Here is a 16,683-nt window from a genome sequence, read left to right on the forward strand (position 1 = left end):
CGAAAATAATTTAGCACAGACTCCAAAGGGACATGTGCAAGCTGTTCCCTACAGACTGGGGCAGGGGGGCGGGGGGGGGGGGCAGTAAGAGGTCGGACTCGAGGGCATGAGGGAGAGCTGTGCTTTTGAGAGTCTCCCTCTGTCCCCCGTATTTATACACGTGGTCTGCGCTGTGGAGCAATGACAAGGTCACTGCTCCTCTGCTGTGAGATAAGCACATCTTGCTGTACAAACTCTTTGAGGCCTTGCCTGACTTTTTGGAATCCTCTCCATTGCTTTTCTCTGTTTCAGAGAATTCTCTCCTACAGTTTAATGGTAGAACACGGTTTCTGAATCAATATCATTTTCATAAAAGCCTTACTTGCAAACAACAGAAGTTAATAGAGGTGTAATGTTTCTAATGGAGTTTAAGACTAAGATGAAACATAGGCATCAGCATGTACGCACCCGTGTGTACATTTCACAATTTTAATCCATCGTCCATACTCAGCCAGTCCTTCCTTGGTTCCAGCCCCCCTGCCCTCACCACCTTAAAGATGCTGGATTTTTTTTTTTAAGTTAATAGACTTTATATTTTAGAGCAATGTTAGGTTTACGGAAAAACTGAACAGAAAGTAAAGAGAGATCTCATGTGCCCACTCCCCACATCCAGACATACAGCTTCTCCTGTCAGTAACATGGTGCGTTTGTTATAGTTTGGGAACCAATGTTGATACATTATTATTAGCTGAAGTCTTTAGTTTACAGGAGGGTTCACTCTTTTTTTTTTTTTTTTTGTCTTTATTGGAGTATAATTGCTTTACAATATTGTGCCAGTTTCTACTGTACAACAAAGTGAATCAGCTGTATGTATACATATATCCCCATATCCCCTCCCTCTTGAGCCTCCCTCCCACCCTTCCTATCCCACCCTTCTAGGTTGTCACAAAACATCGAACTGATCTCTCTGTGCTGTGCAGCAGCTTCCCACTAGCTATCTGTTTTACATTTGGTAGTGTGTATATGTCAATGCTACTTTCTCACTTTGTCCCAGCTTCCCCGAGTCCTCAAGTCCATTCCCTGAGTCCTCAAATCCATTCTCTACGTCTGCATCTCTATTCCTGCCCTGCCACTAGGTTCATCAGTACCGTTTTTCTGGATTCCATATATATGCGTTAGCATACAGTATTTGTTTTTCTCCCCTGGCTTACTTCACTCTGTATGACAGACTCTAGATCCATCCACCTCACTATAAATAACTCAATTTCATTCCTTTTTATGGCTGAGTAATATTCCATTGTACATATGTGCCACATCTCCTTTATCCATTTATCTGTCGATGAACATTTAGGTTGCTTCCATGACCTGGCTATTGTAAATAGTGCTGCAATGAATATTGTGGTACATGTATCTTTTTGAATTATGGTTTTCTCAGGGTATATGCCCAGTAGTGGAATTGCTGGGTCATATGGTAGTTTTATTTCTACTCTAGAGGAAAACATAGGTAGAACACTCTATAACATAAACCATAGCAAGATCCTTTTTGTCCCACCTCCCAGAATAATGGAAATAAAAACAAAAATAAACAAATGGGAACTAATGAAACTTAAAAGCTTCCGCACAGCAAAGGAAACTATAAACATGACAAAAAGACAGCCCTCAGAATGGGAGAAAATATTTGTAAATGAAGCAACTGACAAAGGATTACTCTCCAAAATATACAAGCAGCTTATGAAGCTCAGTATCAAAAAACAAAACAACCCAATCCCAAAATGGGTGGAAGACCTAAGTAGACATTTCTCCAAGGAAGACATACAGATGGCCAACACACACAAGAAAAGATGCTCAGCATCACTAATCATTAGAGAAATGCAAATCAAAACCACAATGAGGTATCACCTCACACTAGTCAGAATTGCCATCATCAAAAAAAAAATCTAGAAACAATAAATGCTGGAGAGGGTGTGGAGAAAAGGGAAACCTCTTTCACTGTTGGTGGGAATATAAATTGATACAGCCACTGGAAAACAGTATGGAGGTTCCTTAAAAAACTAAAAATAGGGTTCTCTCTTGGTGTTGCGTATCCTCTGGGTTTGCACACGTGTAATGCCACGTATCCATCATTATGGTACTGTGTAGAGTAGTTTCACTGCCCTAAAAATCTCCTTTCTCCTATTCACCAGCCCCGCCCCCTTTAGCATTCACTGATCTTTTTACTGCTCCATAATTTTGCTTTTTCTAGAATGTCATAGCGTTGGGATCATAAAGTCTGCATGCAGCCTTTTCAGACTGGCTTCTTTCACTTAGTAATGTGCATTTAAGTTTCCTCCATGTCTTTTCATGTCTTTTCTTGGTAGCTCATTTCCTTTTAGTGCTGAGTAACATTACATTGTACTACAGTTTATCCATTCACTGTGGACATTTTGGTTGCTTCCAAGTTTTGGCAGTTTTGGATTAAGCTGCTATAAACACCCATGTACAGGTTTTTGTGTGGACAGAAGTTGTCAGTTCATTTGGGTAAATGCCAAGGGACAAGATGGCTAGATCACTAGATGCTGAATTTAAAAAAAAAACCATCGGGGATATTTGACACCTTGCAGTGCACTTACAGACTGTGTGTTTTTACCAGAGACGACTACCACGAGGATGGATTCTGCCAGCCTTACCGGGGAATCGCCTGTGCACGTTTCATCGGGAACCGGACCATTTACGTGGACTCGCTCCAGATGCAGGGGGAGATTGAAAACCGAATCACAGGTAGAAGCACAGACCTTTGTTCTGAGACAGTGAGCATGCGTGCAGCCTCCTGTCACCGCACTGGTGTGTTTTCAGTCCCACTGGTGTGTTTTCAGTCCCACTTTTGTGTTTTGTTGGTCATGACCTTGGACAGCGAGTCCCTGTGCCCTGTCTCCTGTAAGAGAAAGAGGCCTTTTTCAGAAACAGTTGCAATTACCACCGCGGTTTATTCTTAAAATGTTCCCATTTGTACGTGCAGATCAGTAAGTGCGGTCTGCTTAGAGTGTACCAACGCACTGATTTAGGTCAGCCGTGTGGGTCCAGAGCCCTGCGTTCTCTTGGCCTCACTGCCTGGCCAGGCCAGCACCTGCAACATTCACTCTTGGTTCTGCTTTTCCTGACTCTTGTGCATTCTCAGAGTTATGCTTGGTTAAAAGGTACTTGAGCCTGATCGGGGACAGGTTGCAGGCCGTCAGTTGTGCCCTGGGGACACTGGAGTGAACTCAGACCCCCGCTGGCCCTTGGTTTCCAGGCACATCAGGTCTTCAGGTACCTGCTCCACCATGTGAGAAATGGAGCAGATCATTTAGGAGTGAAGCTACTCATTCTCTGTCACCGTCTCTTATTGGCTGTTAGTTCTCATGTTGATGTCAAGGACTTCCTGCGGGAAACTCCTGGAGAAGTGAGAAAACCAGTTAGACCGAGGCCCCGAGAGCCCTCCTCCTCCTGTCTCTGCTCTCCCCACAAACCCACACGTTTTCTCTCCAGACTCTGTAAGGAACAAGGAGAATCTTGTGAAGATGGCAGGTGTCCCAGTTGAACTAGGTTCTCTGCACAGTGGTTCTTGACCCTGGCCGAACTCTGACGTGGGGCTCCTGGAGATTCTGGGGGGATTGCAGAGGGGCTGCAAAAGCACTGCCTTGGTAAGGGCACAAAGGAAGACCCCAGGTAGAAACTCTCATAGGTGTCACTGAATGTCCTTCTAAGTTCAGATCAACCCTGGCTTCATTTTTCACCCACGGTCTGGAGGGTCTAAGGTCATGGTCACAAAGGGGCCTGCCTGGCCCATGGTTCCAGAGTCTCCTGAGGACAGGGCCAGGTGTCCATTGTGAAATGGAAGGGCAGTAATGGGACCTGGAGATCTTGGAAGGTGCTATCTTGGTCCAATGGGAGAATGTTTTGAAACTGTTGGTGTCTCTCATTGGAAAAGCTTCTTCTTGCCATTTGAAGCAGCACTTCTCAAACTTTCTGACCACAACATATAGTATCAAATGAAACGTATGCTTTACCTTGTGACTTAGTACACATATACATAAGCTTCAGAGACCTGAAGTGGGTTACAGGAAGCAACATTCGCCCTTAACAAAGGCAGTGCACCTTGATTTTTCTCTTCAGTTTTATTTTATTAAAGAAAAAGGTTGGTTCCAGCCTTAATGCGAACCATGCACTCTGACATCCTCTGCTCTGTTGTAATCATCTTTTAAAATGCTACCCGCAGACTCCAGAATTAATTTCATGTCCCACTAATTGGCAAACACTGATTCAAGGCACAAGACTCTCTCTCAATTATTTCTTCAGGAATTGTTTAAAGGACTAACAAATCAGATGCCTGAGCAGACTCACTTTTGTAGCAATTTTTAGGTACCAGTTTAGAATGAGGGTTCTCTAGATTTGTGTATTTTTGAAAAAATGAATGTGAAGTTGCTCTAGACTGACTGACTTGTGGTTTAGAGACCACGTTGGTTGTGGAGATGGTCTGTTCGGAGAACGCGCTTGTTGGAACTAGTTCCAGGGACTCTGGAAGCTTCCCAAGAATGGGCCCCAGAACCATCAGAGTGATGTTCTGGGTGTAAACAAGAGCGAAGACATGAGTTGTTGGACCTCCTTGGTGCCTAGAACCACCTTTCAGAAATAAGCCCTATGCAATAGGTTCTGGGGCTGGGGGGAGGAGAAATTCGAAAAGGGTCAGCCATGACATCCTGTCAGTCAGTAGCCCAAGAACAATGCTGTGTTTGGCTTTCTTAGGTCTTTCCCTGCCTGGGGGTCAAGGCCAATACTGGTAACAACCCTTCTGGTAGTCAGCTGCTGGCTCACATGATGGGATTGAACTGGGTTCAAACCTAGTTTGTCAGCCAACCCCAAGAGACTCTGCACCTTAACCTCTTACCTCTCTGCTCCTCAATTTTAATATTGTCCAGAAAGGACCAGAGGACTAAGGATGATGTGACCAGCACACTATGGAGCGCTGCGTGCAGTGCGTGGTGACAGCCTGTTACCAGAACCCCAGGGACCATTCACCTGACGTGCTATTTTATAGGCTCCACGTGGGCTTTTATTCCCCAAAGTGTGGCCTCAACAAATCCCTTGGCAGATAAAGACCCAGGGCCAGAAAGGACTGAGTGACTGCCTACCCTGTAGTAAGTGTCAGGGCAGGGCCAGAATGGGGCCCCCATGCCAGCTCATCTATCCAATGCCTGCCGTGGGTACCTGCTGGGTCGGTGGGCAGAAATGGGTGCCAGCAGCGCCACCTGCTGGCCACACTGGGCACAGCACTACAAGTCATGGGTGGAGCTGGAGTGTCCCAGGGACTAAATTCCAACCTCTCTGGTTTCCTCCTCATCTCAGCAAGGTGTGTAGGCAAAGGGGCCTCTCTTTCTCTAGAGGTCCCAGATCAGACCCTCATAGGCAGGTCTTTCACAGGTCGAAGTGAGGTGGGCCTCCTGGTGTGGGGCTGCTGACGCCTTCCTTTGAACCCTGCCTGCCCAGCCCCAAGGAGAGGGCCCTGGAGTGCGCACCTTCCCTCCTGCCCCCGGCAACTCTGCCCCTGCTCACCTGCCCAGACGCTGTCTCTGCAGCTCCCAGCCCTTCCTTTCTCCATGTCAGGTGTCAGATTCTTCCCATCAAGCTCCATCCTGTGACATCATGCCCCTAAAATGCAAGCCGGCCAACCCTGGCTCCAGACCCTCCTGCAGCTGCCTGCTTCTCTGCTCTCCTTTACCACAAAGCCCTGCCCTGCCCCCACTCAGAACCTTCCCCAGCAGTTTCTTGGCTCCCCCCACTCCCACTGTCATCTTACTCCTCCTCGGGCTGCCTGTCACAGGGCCAGTAGTTCATCTTCCTGCCACACTTTCTCCATCCCCTGGGTCATCCGCTCCCTGGCCAGGCCTCCTCTCTGTTCACAGGCCCCAAGATGTCAGGAAGACCAAGGCTCTCCTTCTAGAAGCCACTCAGCCCACGGCTTAACCTACTGCCATGTGCTTGCAGAGCCAGTTCATAGCACGACCTTAGGAAGTGGCTTTGGGTCTGACAGCAGAACCTCCCTGTCATGAAAGTAGCATTTAGGTGGATGAGATCTGGGGCCTAATTTTTCTTCTTTCTTGTCTCTCGCTTTTGATGTTTCTAAGTGAAGCCCCAGGACCAGGGACCTTCTGTGTCAGGCGCAAATCTGGGCGGCCCATTGGCTCCCTGGGGCCCTGCTCTTGTGAGAGTCTCTCGGGACTGGCAGAAGACAAAGCAAAGCGCTAGGGGGCGGGGCGGGGGGCGGCGGCGGGGCACGGATGAGAGATGGGGATCGGGCCCACCCCAACCTAACGCCCCCCTCGACGCCTCCGCAGCCGCCTTCACCATGATCGGCACCTCCACGCACCTGTCGGACCAGTGCTCGCAGTTCGCCATCCCGTCCTTCTGCCACTTCGTGTTCCCGCTGTGCGACGCGCGCTCCCGGGTGCCCAAGCCGCGCGAGCTGTGCCGTGACGAGTGCGAGGTGCTGGAGAGCGACCTGTGCCGCCAGGAGTACACGATCGCGCGCTCCAACCCGCTCATCCTCATGCGGCTGCAGCTGCCCAAGTGCGAGGCTCTGCCGGTGCCCGAGAGCCCCGACGCCGCCAACTGCATGCGCATCGGCATCCCGGCGGAGCGGCTGGGCCGCTGTGAGTCCGTGCCCGCCCCTGGGGCCCGCGCCCTGTCTCTTCGAGCCTGGGGACCCCGTTTCATCCGGGGATGTCTTACAGACCGGCCCCATCCTGGCAGGGCCGTTGCGGGGTTGGGGACTCGCCCTCATCCAGTTGCAGGCACACAGCCCTCCTGGCCCTGCCTGTCCCTGGGCCCCCAGTAAGTCACTCTACCCGATGAGCCGCAGACTTGGCCTCTCTAAGATGGGAGGACTCTCTGTGTCCGCTGCCAAGGATGTGGGGAGCCCTGGGGGAGGCAGGGCCTGCTTCCAAGCCTGCCTTGTGATGCACAAGCCTCTCTCAGTGCTGACTGTGTCAGGAATTGTGGCCCTCCCTGAAGGGGGTGGGGGGAACCCAGAGAAGAGGAAGCCTCCCTCCCAGGCTTGGCGAGGCTGGGGTTCCCCAGGGCGGCAGGACTCCTTACCAGGACGGTCAGCCTCCAGACCCACGGCACTGTCCAAATCCTGGCTGTGGGGCTGACTCCACGGGACCTCGGGCAAGTTGCTTAAATACCAGTTTCCTCATGTTACATGGGGATCATAACTAGTAACTTCAGGAGCTGGAATGAAGATTAAATGCGTTAGTGTTTTAGCAAGTTCTTAGAACAGGGCCTGCACACGGCAAGCCCAGTGTAATCAGTGTTCAACAAACACACACCCCAGGTGTGGCTCAGAGAGGCCCTGGGTCTCCTCCCGGGAGTGGAGGGAGCCTGGGGGCTCTGCTCACAGGAGGCTGAGCCAACCCCTCCCTGAGGCTGGGGGTCAGGCCTGGAAGTTTCTCTTCCCTCCTGCGTAGTTTGGGTTTGCTCCTAGTACAAGTGAACGTGCGGTTGGGTTGACATCGTCACTGTGGAATGGGGGTGCCTGGTGAGTTCAGAAGTGTTTCAGGGCCACAGAATAACTTCTGATCAGTTTTTCCCCCCATATATGTCTCGGGTGTGCCCACCCACTCCATTTGTGGGCTTGGGGCTGTATTTACTCGTTACTTTTAGTGCTGCTTTTCTTGGAAGGTATGTCCAATCCTTTGGTCCTCCGGAAGTTCCAGTTTGGGTGCACGCAGGCCAAGTGGTTTTGTTGTTCCTTTTTGGAAGAGTTGACGAAGGGTGCTCCCCGGGCCCCCAGAGGAGGGCGGCTTCCTCTTTAAGTGTCGGGCCTCCTGACCCGTCTTCTCTCTCAGACCATCAGTGCTACAACGGCTCGGGCACGGATTACAGAGGCACCGCGAGCACCACCAGGTCGGGGCACCAGTGCCAGCCATGGGCCCTGCAGCGCCCCCACAGCCACCACCTGACCAGCGCCGACTTCCCCGAGCTCGCAGGGGGGCATGCCTACTGCCGGAACCCTGGAGGGCAGATGGAAGGCCCCTGGTGCTTCACGCAGAATAAAAACGTACGCAGGGAACTGTGTGACCTACCCTCTTGTAGTATGTATTCCCTTTTTTTTTTTTTAAAGTGTTGACTGTGGGATGTACTTTGTGATGACGTGGGATCAGGAGGCTGAAAGCCCTGGGCGCCCCCTTCCCCGTCCCACCCTGTTTCACCACCCTGATTATTTGTTTTAAATAAGGCGGTTGCTGGTTGTAAAAGTAATATCTGTTCATTACAGGACATTTTAAATTATAGAAAAGTCTAAAGAAGAATGTGTAAATCACCTCTAATTTCACCACGCAGCAGAGACTACTGTTTACATTTGGGGACCCTTCTGTCAGCTCTCTTTCCACGTGTGCTCCTGGGATGTTCACGTTGGCATCTTGTTTCTCGATGAACATTGTCACGCATTTCCTGCTGTGAGTGGAAAGGCTTCCCACTGCAGTCCCAACCAGCTTCTCAGACCAGCATCGGTAGTTGGGGCAGGACGCCTCCTGCTGCCGCCCCCGCGCCTCCCACTCTGCTCAGCTTCTACACGTAGACTTAGCAGAGGGAGGGGAAAACGGAACGTAAATCTCTTAACTGCCTTCCCTGCAGTTTCTCTTTTAAATTGTGACTAGGAGAAGAGTGTAGTTCATGGTTGCAGATTTCACAGACATCATTATCTCTGTGCAGGAATAAATTTTAAGAATGAAAATGTTGATAGTTAGATTATAGTGTACAGACTCTATGGAATGCTACAGTTGTCTTAAAAAATTTCCTGCAAGGAAGGATGTTCCTGCTAACCCGTTAAGGGAAAGAAGCAAGTTATAGGGCAATAGCTGTGTTATGTCTCTTGGGTTTCTCTTTCTTTCTGTCTTTCTCTCTGTCACTCTGCTTCTCTCTCTCTCTCCTCCTCTTCCTCCTCCTCCTCTCCCTCCCTTCCCTTTTCTCTCCCTCCCTCCACCCCCTCCCTCTCTCCCTCCTTCTTTTACTTTTCTTTCTTTCTTCTACTTTCTTTCTTCCTTCCTTTCTTTCTTTTTCTTTCTTTCTTTCTTTTTCTTTCTTTCTCTTTCTTTCTTTTCTTTCTTTCTTTCTCTTTCTTTCTTTCTTTCTTTCTTTCTTTCTTTCTTTCTTTTTCTTTTCCTTTCTCTCTCTCTCCTTCCTTCCTTCCTCCCTCTCCTTCCTTCCTTCCTTCCTTCCTCCCTCTCCTTCCTTTCTTCCTTTCTTCCTTCCTTTCTTTCTTTCTTTTTCTTTCTTTTCCTTTCTCTCTCTTTCCTTCCTCCCTTCCTCCCTCTCCTTCCTTTCTTTCTTTGTTCCTTCCTTCCTTTCTTTCTTTCTGATGAAAGAAACAAGATGAGTGAAGGGTACGTGACAGCACACATATGCACCTACATTTCATGGAAGAAGTTTGCGAAGATAAAATCACACTTCTGGCAGTGATTTCCCATGACCTACAGATATGTTAAAACATCAGATGTTTTTACAATGAGCAGTTATTTTTGTACTTAAAAATAAATCATAAAGAAAAATATGTATGTCCTTCAACACGGCAATGCCACAGGAATCTTATATTGAAGAAATATTTGCACTTAAAGGGCAGAAATGCAAGAATATTTGTTGCAGAATCACTTTTAACAGCTAAGTGACAGTAATTGTTTACCAGTGGGGGATTGGATGATGATTGAAGTACATCCGTACCATGGGACAGTGTGCAGCTCTTGAAGAGTGCTTGGCGCTGTCTGTTCTGTGAGAAACGTGGCCTGAGATATATTATTCTGCCACAAAACCAGTAGCAGGAAAACACGGATGATATGATTCCATTTAAAATTCTATTTTTAAAAATTCTATGAAACTGCTGCTTCTGTATGTCAAATTAGTTGAATATTGGTTATTTCATGTTCAACGTAAATACATACATAAAAAATTAAGTGAATACCAACCTATTAACAATAGTATAGCCTTTGTTGAAATTAGTTATTAGGAACATTCACTTTTCTCTAATGTTATAATTATTAATAAACGTGTTCTGTTGGAGATTTTTTAAAGGAAATGATACATTAATGGTTGTTAAAACCTATGGATGGTGCTCACATCTCTCACCTTGGCCTGAGGGTCCTGGAATCTCCCCGTAGCCCTAATCATGAAAAATGACCCAGAATCTCCACCACCCCTGAGGCTTCTAGAATATCTTCCTCCAGAGTGGGGCCAGGAGAGTTGTGTGTGTGGTTGGATTTGATTTCTGTCTTCTTTTGGAGGCTGGGGGGCAAGACTGGGTTTGGGAGAAGGCTTCTTTACTACAGTGGTGATAGTGGTGATTTTCAGAACTGAATTAGCTCTTTTGGGGACCACATGGACCGGAAATCACTTGTTTGCTTTCAGATGGGAAGCTCATTACCCATCGGTCATAGGGAGGCCCAAGTCCCATGTAATTATTCACAAGGTTAAGGTGAAAATTGTTGGGGGGCGGGGAGGGGGTCCTTCCACATCACAGAGCAGAAGCCCCAACTCTCCCTCAAAGGGCAGCACTGCCCACTGGGTGCCTGGCGGTGCTTCAGCCCTGCAGCCCGGGGCCCTCTGTGCTTTTCAGTCAATCCGGTAGGGGGAGACAGAGCGTTGCTCTCCACCATGGAGAAAAGGGAAGGAACAGCTGGAAGCTTCAGACAGTACATTTTACCATTGTTTTTCAAGAATTCTTGTGCCCCTGCTGCATATTGTTGGGTCTCACTCATGGGCTACTAGTGCTCATTTAAATCAAATGTGTGTTTAATTATTTTCTGAAAAGAATATGTGTTCATTGTACAAAAATGTGGAAAAATCTAAAATGCTGAATGAAGAAACGGGTCATTTCTAATCCCGGGTTCCAGTTTCCTTCACTCAGGACAAGCATGTCCAACGTGTTTCGTTGAGTTTAGTAAAGATGAAAAGTCAGAGCACCTATTTCCAATGGTATTCAGATTAGGAAGGGACGCAGTTGTGGTGGTGATGGCTACTGTAAGACCTTTCGAGTTCATTTATTTTTTGAGCTCTGTTTTCTGATTTGTTTCTGTGGTGGGCAGTCCTAGATTATGTCTCACAAGTGTTTACCGGGATGTGTATTTTGGGGTACATTACCTTTTTTGAGGTTCGGTTTACAATTTTGTACAATTTCATCGGTTACAATTTTGTGCAACTTACCTGATTATCTCCTTGTGCTTGAATATTTTAGTTGGAGGTGGGAGTGAGCTGGTGGAGAACTTTGAGTTGAAAAGAGGGGTGTTTTCAGAAAAATCACGAATGCCTTGCTGTTCATAGGTCCCCAAGACAGCAGCAGGATGGGAATTCTGTACATCTTGGTTCCGAGCATTGCCATTCCCCTGGTCATCGCGTGCCTTTTCTTCCTGGTCTGCATGTGCCGGAATAAACAGAAGGCTTCCGCCTCCACACCACAGCGGCGGCAGCTGATGGCCTCACCCAGCCAGGACGTGGAAATGCCTCTCATCAACCAGCACAAGCAGGTCTCTGTGCGCACGTGTTTAACGAGGCAGCTCCCCCAGGCTTAACCTCTACCTGGAGATTGGTTACCCCCAATACTAGGTTTCTTAATTTGCTTGATACACAACACATGATTTTTTTAAACCATCCTTCATTTTGCCGTTTCTTCTCTAAAATATATACCAGGACGTTTGTATCCTTAGGGAGGATATGGTAGGTGTGTTTAGAATTCACTGTTCTCCCTCGACGGAGACCAGCCCTTTTAGCATGGGCCTGAATGAGCTGTCCTTACTCTGCTGTGCTTCAGCTGTACCCAGAGGAGGACACACAAAAGAAGGGATCAGATTGCCCCCACCACTTGAGGGTCAATATGGTATTTTTAAGGGATGAGGACCTGTTTTCTGGTCAGTTTGGGGTTGGGTTGGTTTTGCTTTGTTTTGTTTTTCAGGGAAGGACAGAGCGTCAGTCCTGCAGTGGAGATAGGCGGACAGGCCACCCCCACCCTGAGTTCTTAGGATGGGGAGAACACACTGAAATGTATAGCACAGGAGAAGGTCTCTCCCAGCCCACCCAGCTTCCATGAAGGGGCGTTGACATTACTTGCAAGTTTTAGGGGAAAATCATTTCCATCTGGGCTTTGAAACGGGAGAGGGTGGACTCATTCAGCCCGTAGCCAGGAGTCACTGAGTGTTTGCAGGGGCTGGGGAGCTGGCAGGCAAGGACACGGATTCCCCTGGGTTCAGAGAGCCTCTGAGGACAGGGGCCAGGCACGCAGAAGGAGCAGGAAGTTGTAGAGGCTGAGAGATGCAAAGTTCGGATCCATTTCCCCTGTGTGGTGCTTCTGTCAAGAGGCATCTGATGGAGAATCTAATCAGGAGGCAGCCGTAAGACGGGCCCTTTGAGGCGCATCTGGAGAGCAGCTGGCCTGGACTCTAAAGATGACTCAGATCACGGGAAGCACCCCTCGGGGTTCAGGAGAGACAGACATTGCATCTTGCTGTGATGAACAGTGGTGGCTGGGTCTGTCGGTGGGAACAGAGCAGGGAGCAGCAGGAAAGGCCCTAAGTGGGGGACACAGCTGGGAGGGTGACCTGGGGCAGCTGGAGCTCAGCATGGCTGGGGTGAGTGTGTGTAAGCAGGGGTGCACACGCACACCGTCTGCAGTGATATCTCGGGGTGGGGGCATCTTGCAGCCTGGTTGGGACCCGTTGTAGGTTTCAGGCAGCCTCATGGCATCAGAACACGTTTAAGAGCAGAGAGCAGTGTGCAGGTCAGGCTGAGCCTGGGCCGGGCAGGACTGGTGCGTCCTCTGCAAGCTCGGGCTGGGGGTGGCTCTAGGACTACCCCCCCCACCCCCCCAATCCCCTACCAGCTGCCTGGCTTTGCCTTCTCCTGTCTGGATGGCAAAAATGTTTCACTGGAGCTTTTCTTCTTGGCAGGCCAAGCTCAAGGAGATCAGCTTGTCCACGGTGAGGTTCATGGAGGAGCTCGGGGAGGACCGCTTCGGGAAGGTTTACAAAGGCCACCTGTTCGGCCCGGCGCCGGGCGAGCAGACCCAGGCCGTGGCCATCAAGACCCTGAAGGACAAAGCGGAGGGGCCGCTCCGGGAGGAGTTCCGGCACGAGGCCCTGCTGCGGGCGCGGCTGCAGCACCCCAACATCGTCTGCCTGCTGGGCGTGGTGACCAAGGATCAGCCCCTCAGCATGGTCTTCAGCTACTGCTCGCACGGCGACCTCCACGAGTTCCTGGTCATGCGCTCGCCGCACTCGGACGTGGGCAGCACGGACGACGACCGCACGGTGAAGTCTGCCCTGGAGCCCCCCGACTTCGTGCACGTGGTGGCGCAGATCGCCGCGGGCATGGAGTACCTATCCAGCCACCACGTGGTCCACAAGGACCTGGCCACCCGCAACGTCCTCGTGTACGATAAGCTGACCGTGAAGATCTCGGACTTGGGGCTGTTCCGCGAGGTGTACTCCGCCGACTACTACAAGCTGACCGGCAGCGCCCTGCTGCCCATCCGCTGGATGTCCCCCGAGGCCATCATGTACGGCAAGTTCACCGTGGACTCGGACATCTGGGCCTACGGCGTGGTTCTGTGGGAGGTGTTCAGCTACGGCCTGCAGCCCTACTGCGGCCACTCCAACCAGGACGTGGTGGAGATGGTCCGGAACCGGCAGGTGCTGCCCTGCCCCGACGACTGCCCCGCCTGGGTGTACGCGCTGATGATCGAGTGCTGGCACGAGTTCCCCAGCCGGCGGCCCCGCTTCAAGGACATCCACAGCCGGCTGCGGGCCTGGGGCAACCTGTCCACCTACAACAGCTCGGCGCAGACCTCCGGCGCCAGCAACGCCACGCAGACCAGCTCCCTGAGCACCAGCCCCGTCAGCAACGTCAGCAACGCCCGCTACGCGGGCCCCAAGCAGAAGGCCCAGCCCTTCCCGCAGCCCCAGTTCATCCCCATGAAGGGCCAGATGAGACCCATGGTGCCCCCTCCCCAGCTCTACATCCCCGTCAACGGGTACCAGCCGGTGCCGGCCTACGGGGCCTACCTGCCCAACTTTTACCCGGTCCAGATCCCGATGCAGATGGCCCCCCAGCAGGTGCCCGCCCAGATGGTCCCCAAGCCCGGGTCCCACCACAGCGGCAGCGGCTCCACCAGCACGGGGTACGTCACCACCGCACCCTCCAACACGTCTGTGGCGGACAGGGCAGCCCTGCTCTCGGAGGGCACCGAGGACACGCAGAATGTCCCGGAAGATGTGGTCCAGAGCCCCGTGCAGGAAGCAGAGGAGGAGGAGGACGGCTCTGTCCCTGAGACCGAGCTGCTGGGAGACAATGACACCCTGCAGATGGACGAGGCTGAGGTCCAGCTGGAAGCCTGAGGGCCTCGGGGCCCCGGAGGGGAAGACTTGGGCCTCCGAGAGGAGCACGTCCCGAGCACCAGTAGGCTGGAGTGCAGTCTCCCTGTGTGAAGTCTTCCTCTGTCGTCCTCCCGCGCACAGAGCAGCGCTGTGGCCACCTGCTTGGCTGGAGGGTCCTGTAGCCAGTGGCTCCTGACCAGGCAGGGGTGGTAACCCGCAGGACGCGTGGTGACCCCCAGTGCCACCTGCATGTCCCTGGAGGTCAATGGGCCGTGAGCAGTGCCTGTGCTTTGAAGGAAATGAGGTGGCGTCTTCCCTCCATATCGCGTAGGGATTGAATGTTTCCAAACATTGGGAAAGCACGCCCGCAAAAGGCAGTGAGGTGGGACCTCGGGCTTTGCGATGCCCAGCGACTGGCCTGCCAGGTGAGGATAGAAGAGGCTGCTTTTCTCTCTGCTGCCCCTCCACCCCCACCATTACAGTCCCCCCCTCAGCCACCAAAGATTAGCGGGAACAGGACGCCACCGCCTGCCGCCTGTAGGGTCTGAGGAGAAAGGGACTCCTGGAATGGGAGTTCCATATTAAAGTGAAATGTGCCTTAAAAGAAACCCACATGATTTTGTATTTTTGTGAAATGATTTTAATTATCCTGCATGTGTATTTTGCCCAGTTTTCTGGAATTCAAGGGAAAGTGTTTTGGGGGTTTGGAATGTTACAAAGGAAGCAATATTGTACAGAGCACAGTATTGTTATTTTTTTTTTTAGAATCCTGTACAGAGCTTAAATGTAATTTATATGGTTTTTGTATGCCATTTTCATTGAAGTATTTTGAGCTTAAAATAATGACTTCGTAATTTAACTGTTTACGTTACCCTCGTTGGGATGCCACCTGATTGTATTTTGGTTTGCTTGTGTTTGTACCATATGTAAGCGAGGTCCGTTCATTTCAGAGCTCCTGTGAGGGAAGGCCCGCAGGCACATTGCATCCGACACACGGGATAGAGCACACTTGTAACTCCCACACCTGGTGTATCCAATAAAGTGAAACAGAAGGTTTGGTCGGCTCTCTGCAGGTTGTGAGGACGTCAGGCAGCGAGAGGTGCTGGATGACAGAGACGCCAAACGGTGATGATTTGGGCTGAGGGTCAGGGGGCCTGTCAGGTTCAGCGACTCCACTTGAATGTGGATATACTATACACTGGCAGATAAATGTTGGAAACAAGTCGCATTGCTTTTCTCGGTGAGGTCTGTGGCGGGGATTAACTGTGATGTGAAAACGGTCTTTGGTTTTAAACCTCTCTCCTCCTGACGTCCCAGAGACCCTGCCATTTTTAGACCCGGAGCCTGGCACTTCCCAAGGCCTTGGAGCAGGGGAGGAAGACGGTGAGGGAGATTGGGCCTCCTTCACCACCTGCCCAAAGCTGCGTGAGTTCCCTAGTCGGTTGGCAGCACGGCCAGCTGAGTCCAGGTGCCCCTGGGCCAGGGTCACCTGTGGGGTCAGTGGCTCCAGGGCTTCCGGTCAGGGGAGGGGCTGGGTGAAGCCTGGAGATGCTTCTGCCGGCCAGCCAAGGGCCCCTGCTGCTCCCCGGGTGGGTCCCCTTCCCCCAGCATGGCCTGCATGGGTTACCATGTCCGCTGGAGTAGATCCTCAACCCTGTGCCAGGTGAGACCCAGCTAGGAATTCGCTTCACACCCGCAGGCAGTGGTCCTTCAGCCTGCATCAGAACATCTTACCGGGCTGGTTACAAAATGAGCACCGCGCTCCCCACTTCCAGGCAAGTCCGGGTGGGGCCACGAAAGTGCATTTCTAACAAGTGCCCAGAAGGTCCCGATGCTGAAAGCGCCTTAAGCACAGCACCGTTGCATCCTACCCCGTGGCCCTCCCTGGCTCTCTAGCACCTCAGGTCATCTTGTGCATTCCTTGCTCCCAGCTTTAGCATAATGGCAGCTAGAGCCCCACACGCAAACAAATAAGATGTCTGAGGGTACATCCTAAAATCAGGAGGGACTCTTCCCTGCTCGGTAGAAGGAAGTAACGTGAAGGACTGGGAGCCCCTCAGAGCCCCTCTCCCGGCAAGCGTGGTCCGGATTGCATATTAAAAGAACTCAGGGTTATGCGGAGCTACTTCTCATTTCCACTGATCTGAAAGAGGAACTTCAGCTTATCTCTAATTTGGTACACCTGAGGGTTTAACTGTTCGGTTGAGACCTAAGAGTGAAAAATGGGAAATAGCCCTTTGGCCTCTCCCTCCGCAGATGCAGTCAGGGAGGCGAGCGGCCACTTCGGTTTCCCGTCACTCAGCCCCCAGACGTGAAAGTGGCGGCACCGCAGAGA

At 51.1% G+C, this 16,683-nt stretch overlaps 1 protein-coding gene across 1 annotated transcript in view; it reads left to right on the forward strand.

The window, feature by feature from the left end:
• ROR2 (receptor tyrosine kinase like orphan receptor 2) overlaps positions 1–15,404 on the forward strand; it is a 227,147-nt gene extending 211,743 nt beyond the window's left edge. Inside the window, exons 5-9 of the mRNA XM_057725268.1 lie at positions 2,609–2,736; positions 6,330–6,644; positions 7,842–8,087; positions 11,305–11,507; positions 12,924–15,404. Coding sequence (XP_057581251.1) covers positions 2,609–2,736; positions 6,330–6,644; positions 7,842–8,087; positions 11,305–11,507; positions 12,924–14,369 — 2,338 coding nt within the window. The 3' untranslated portion in view covers positions 14,370–15,404. The remainder of the gene's footprint in view (positions 1–2,608; positions 2,737–6,329; positions 6,645–7,841; positions 8,088–11,304; positions 11,508–12,923) is intronic.
• The last annotated feature ends 1,279 nt before the right edge of the window (positions 15,405–16,683 follow it).

The sequence above is a fragment of the Hippopotamus amphibius genome, chromosome 2, assembly GCF_030028045.1.
Source record: "Hippopotamus amphibius kiboko isolate mHipAmp2 chromosome 2, mHipAmp2.hap2, whole genome shotgun sequence".
NCBI lineage: Eukaryota > Metazoa > Chordata > Mammalia > Artiodactyla > Hippopotamidae > Hippopotamus > Hippopotamus amphibius.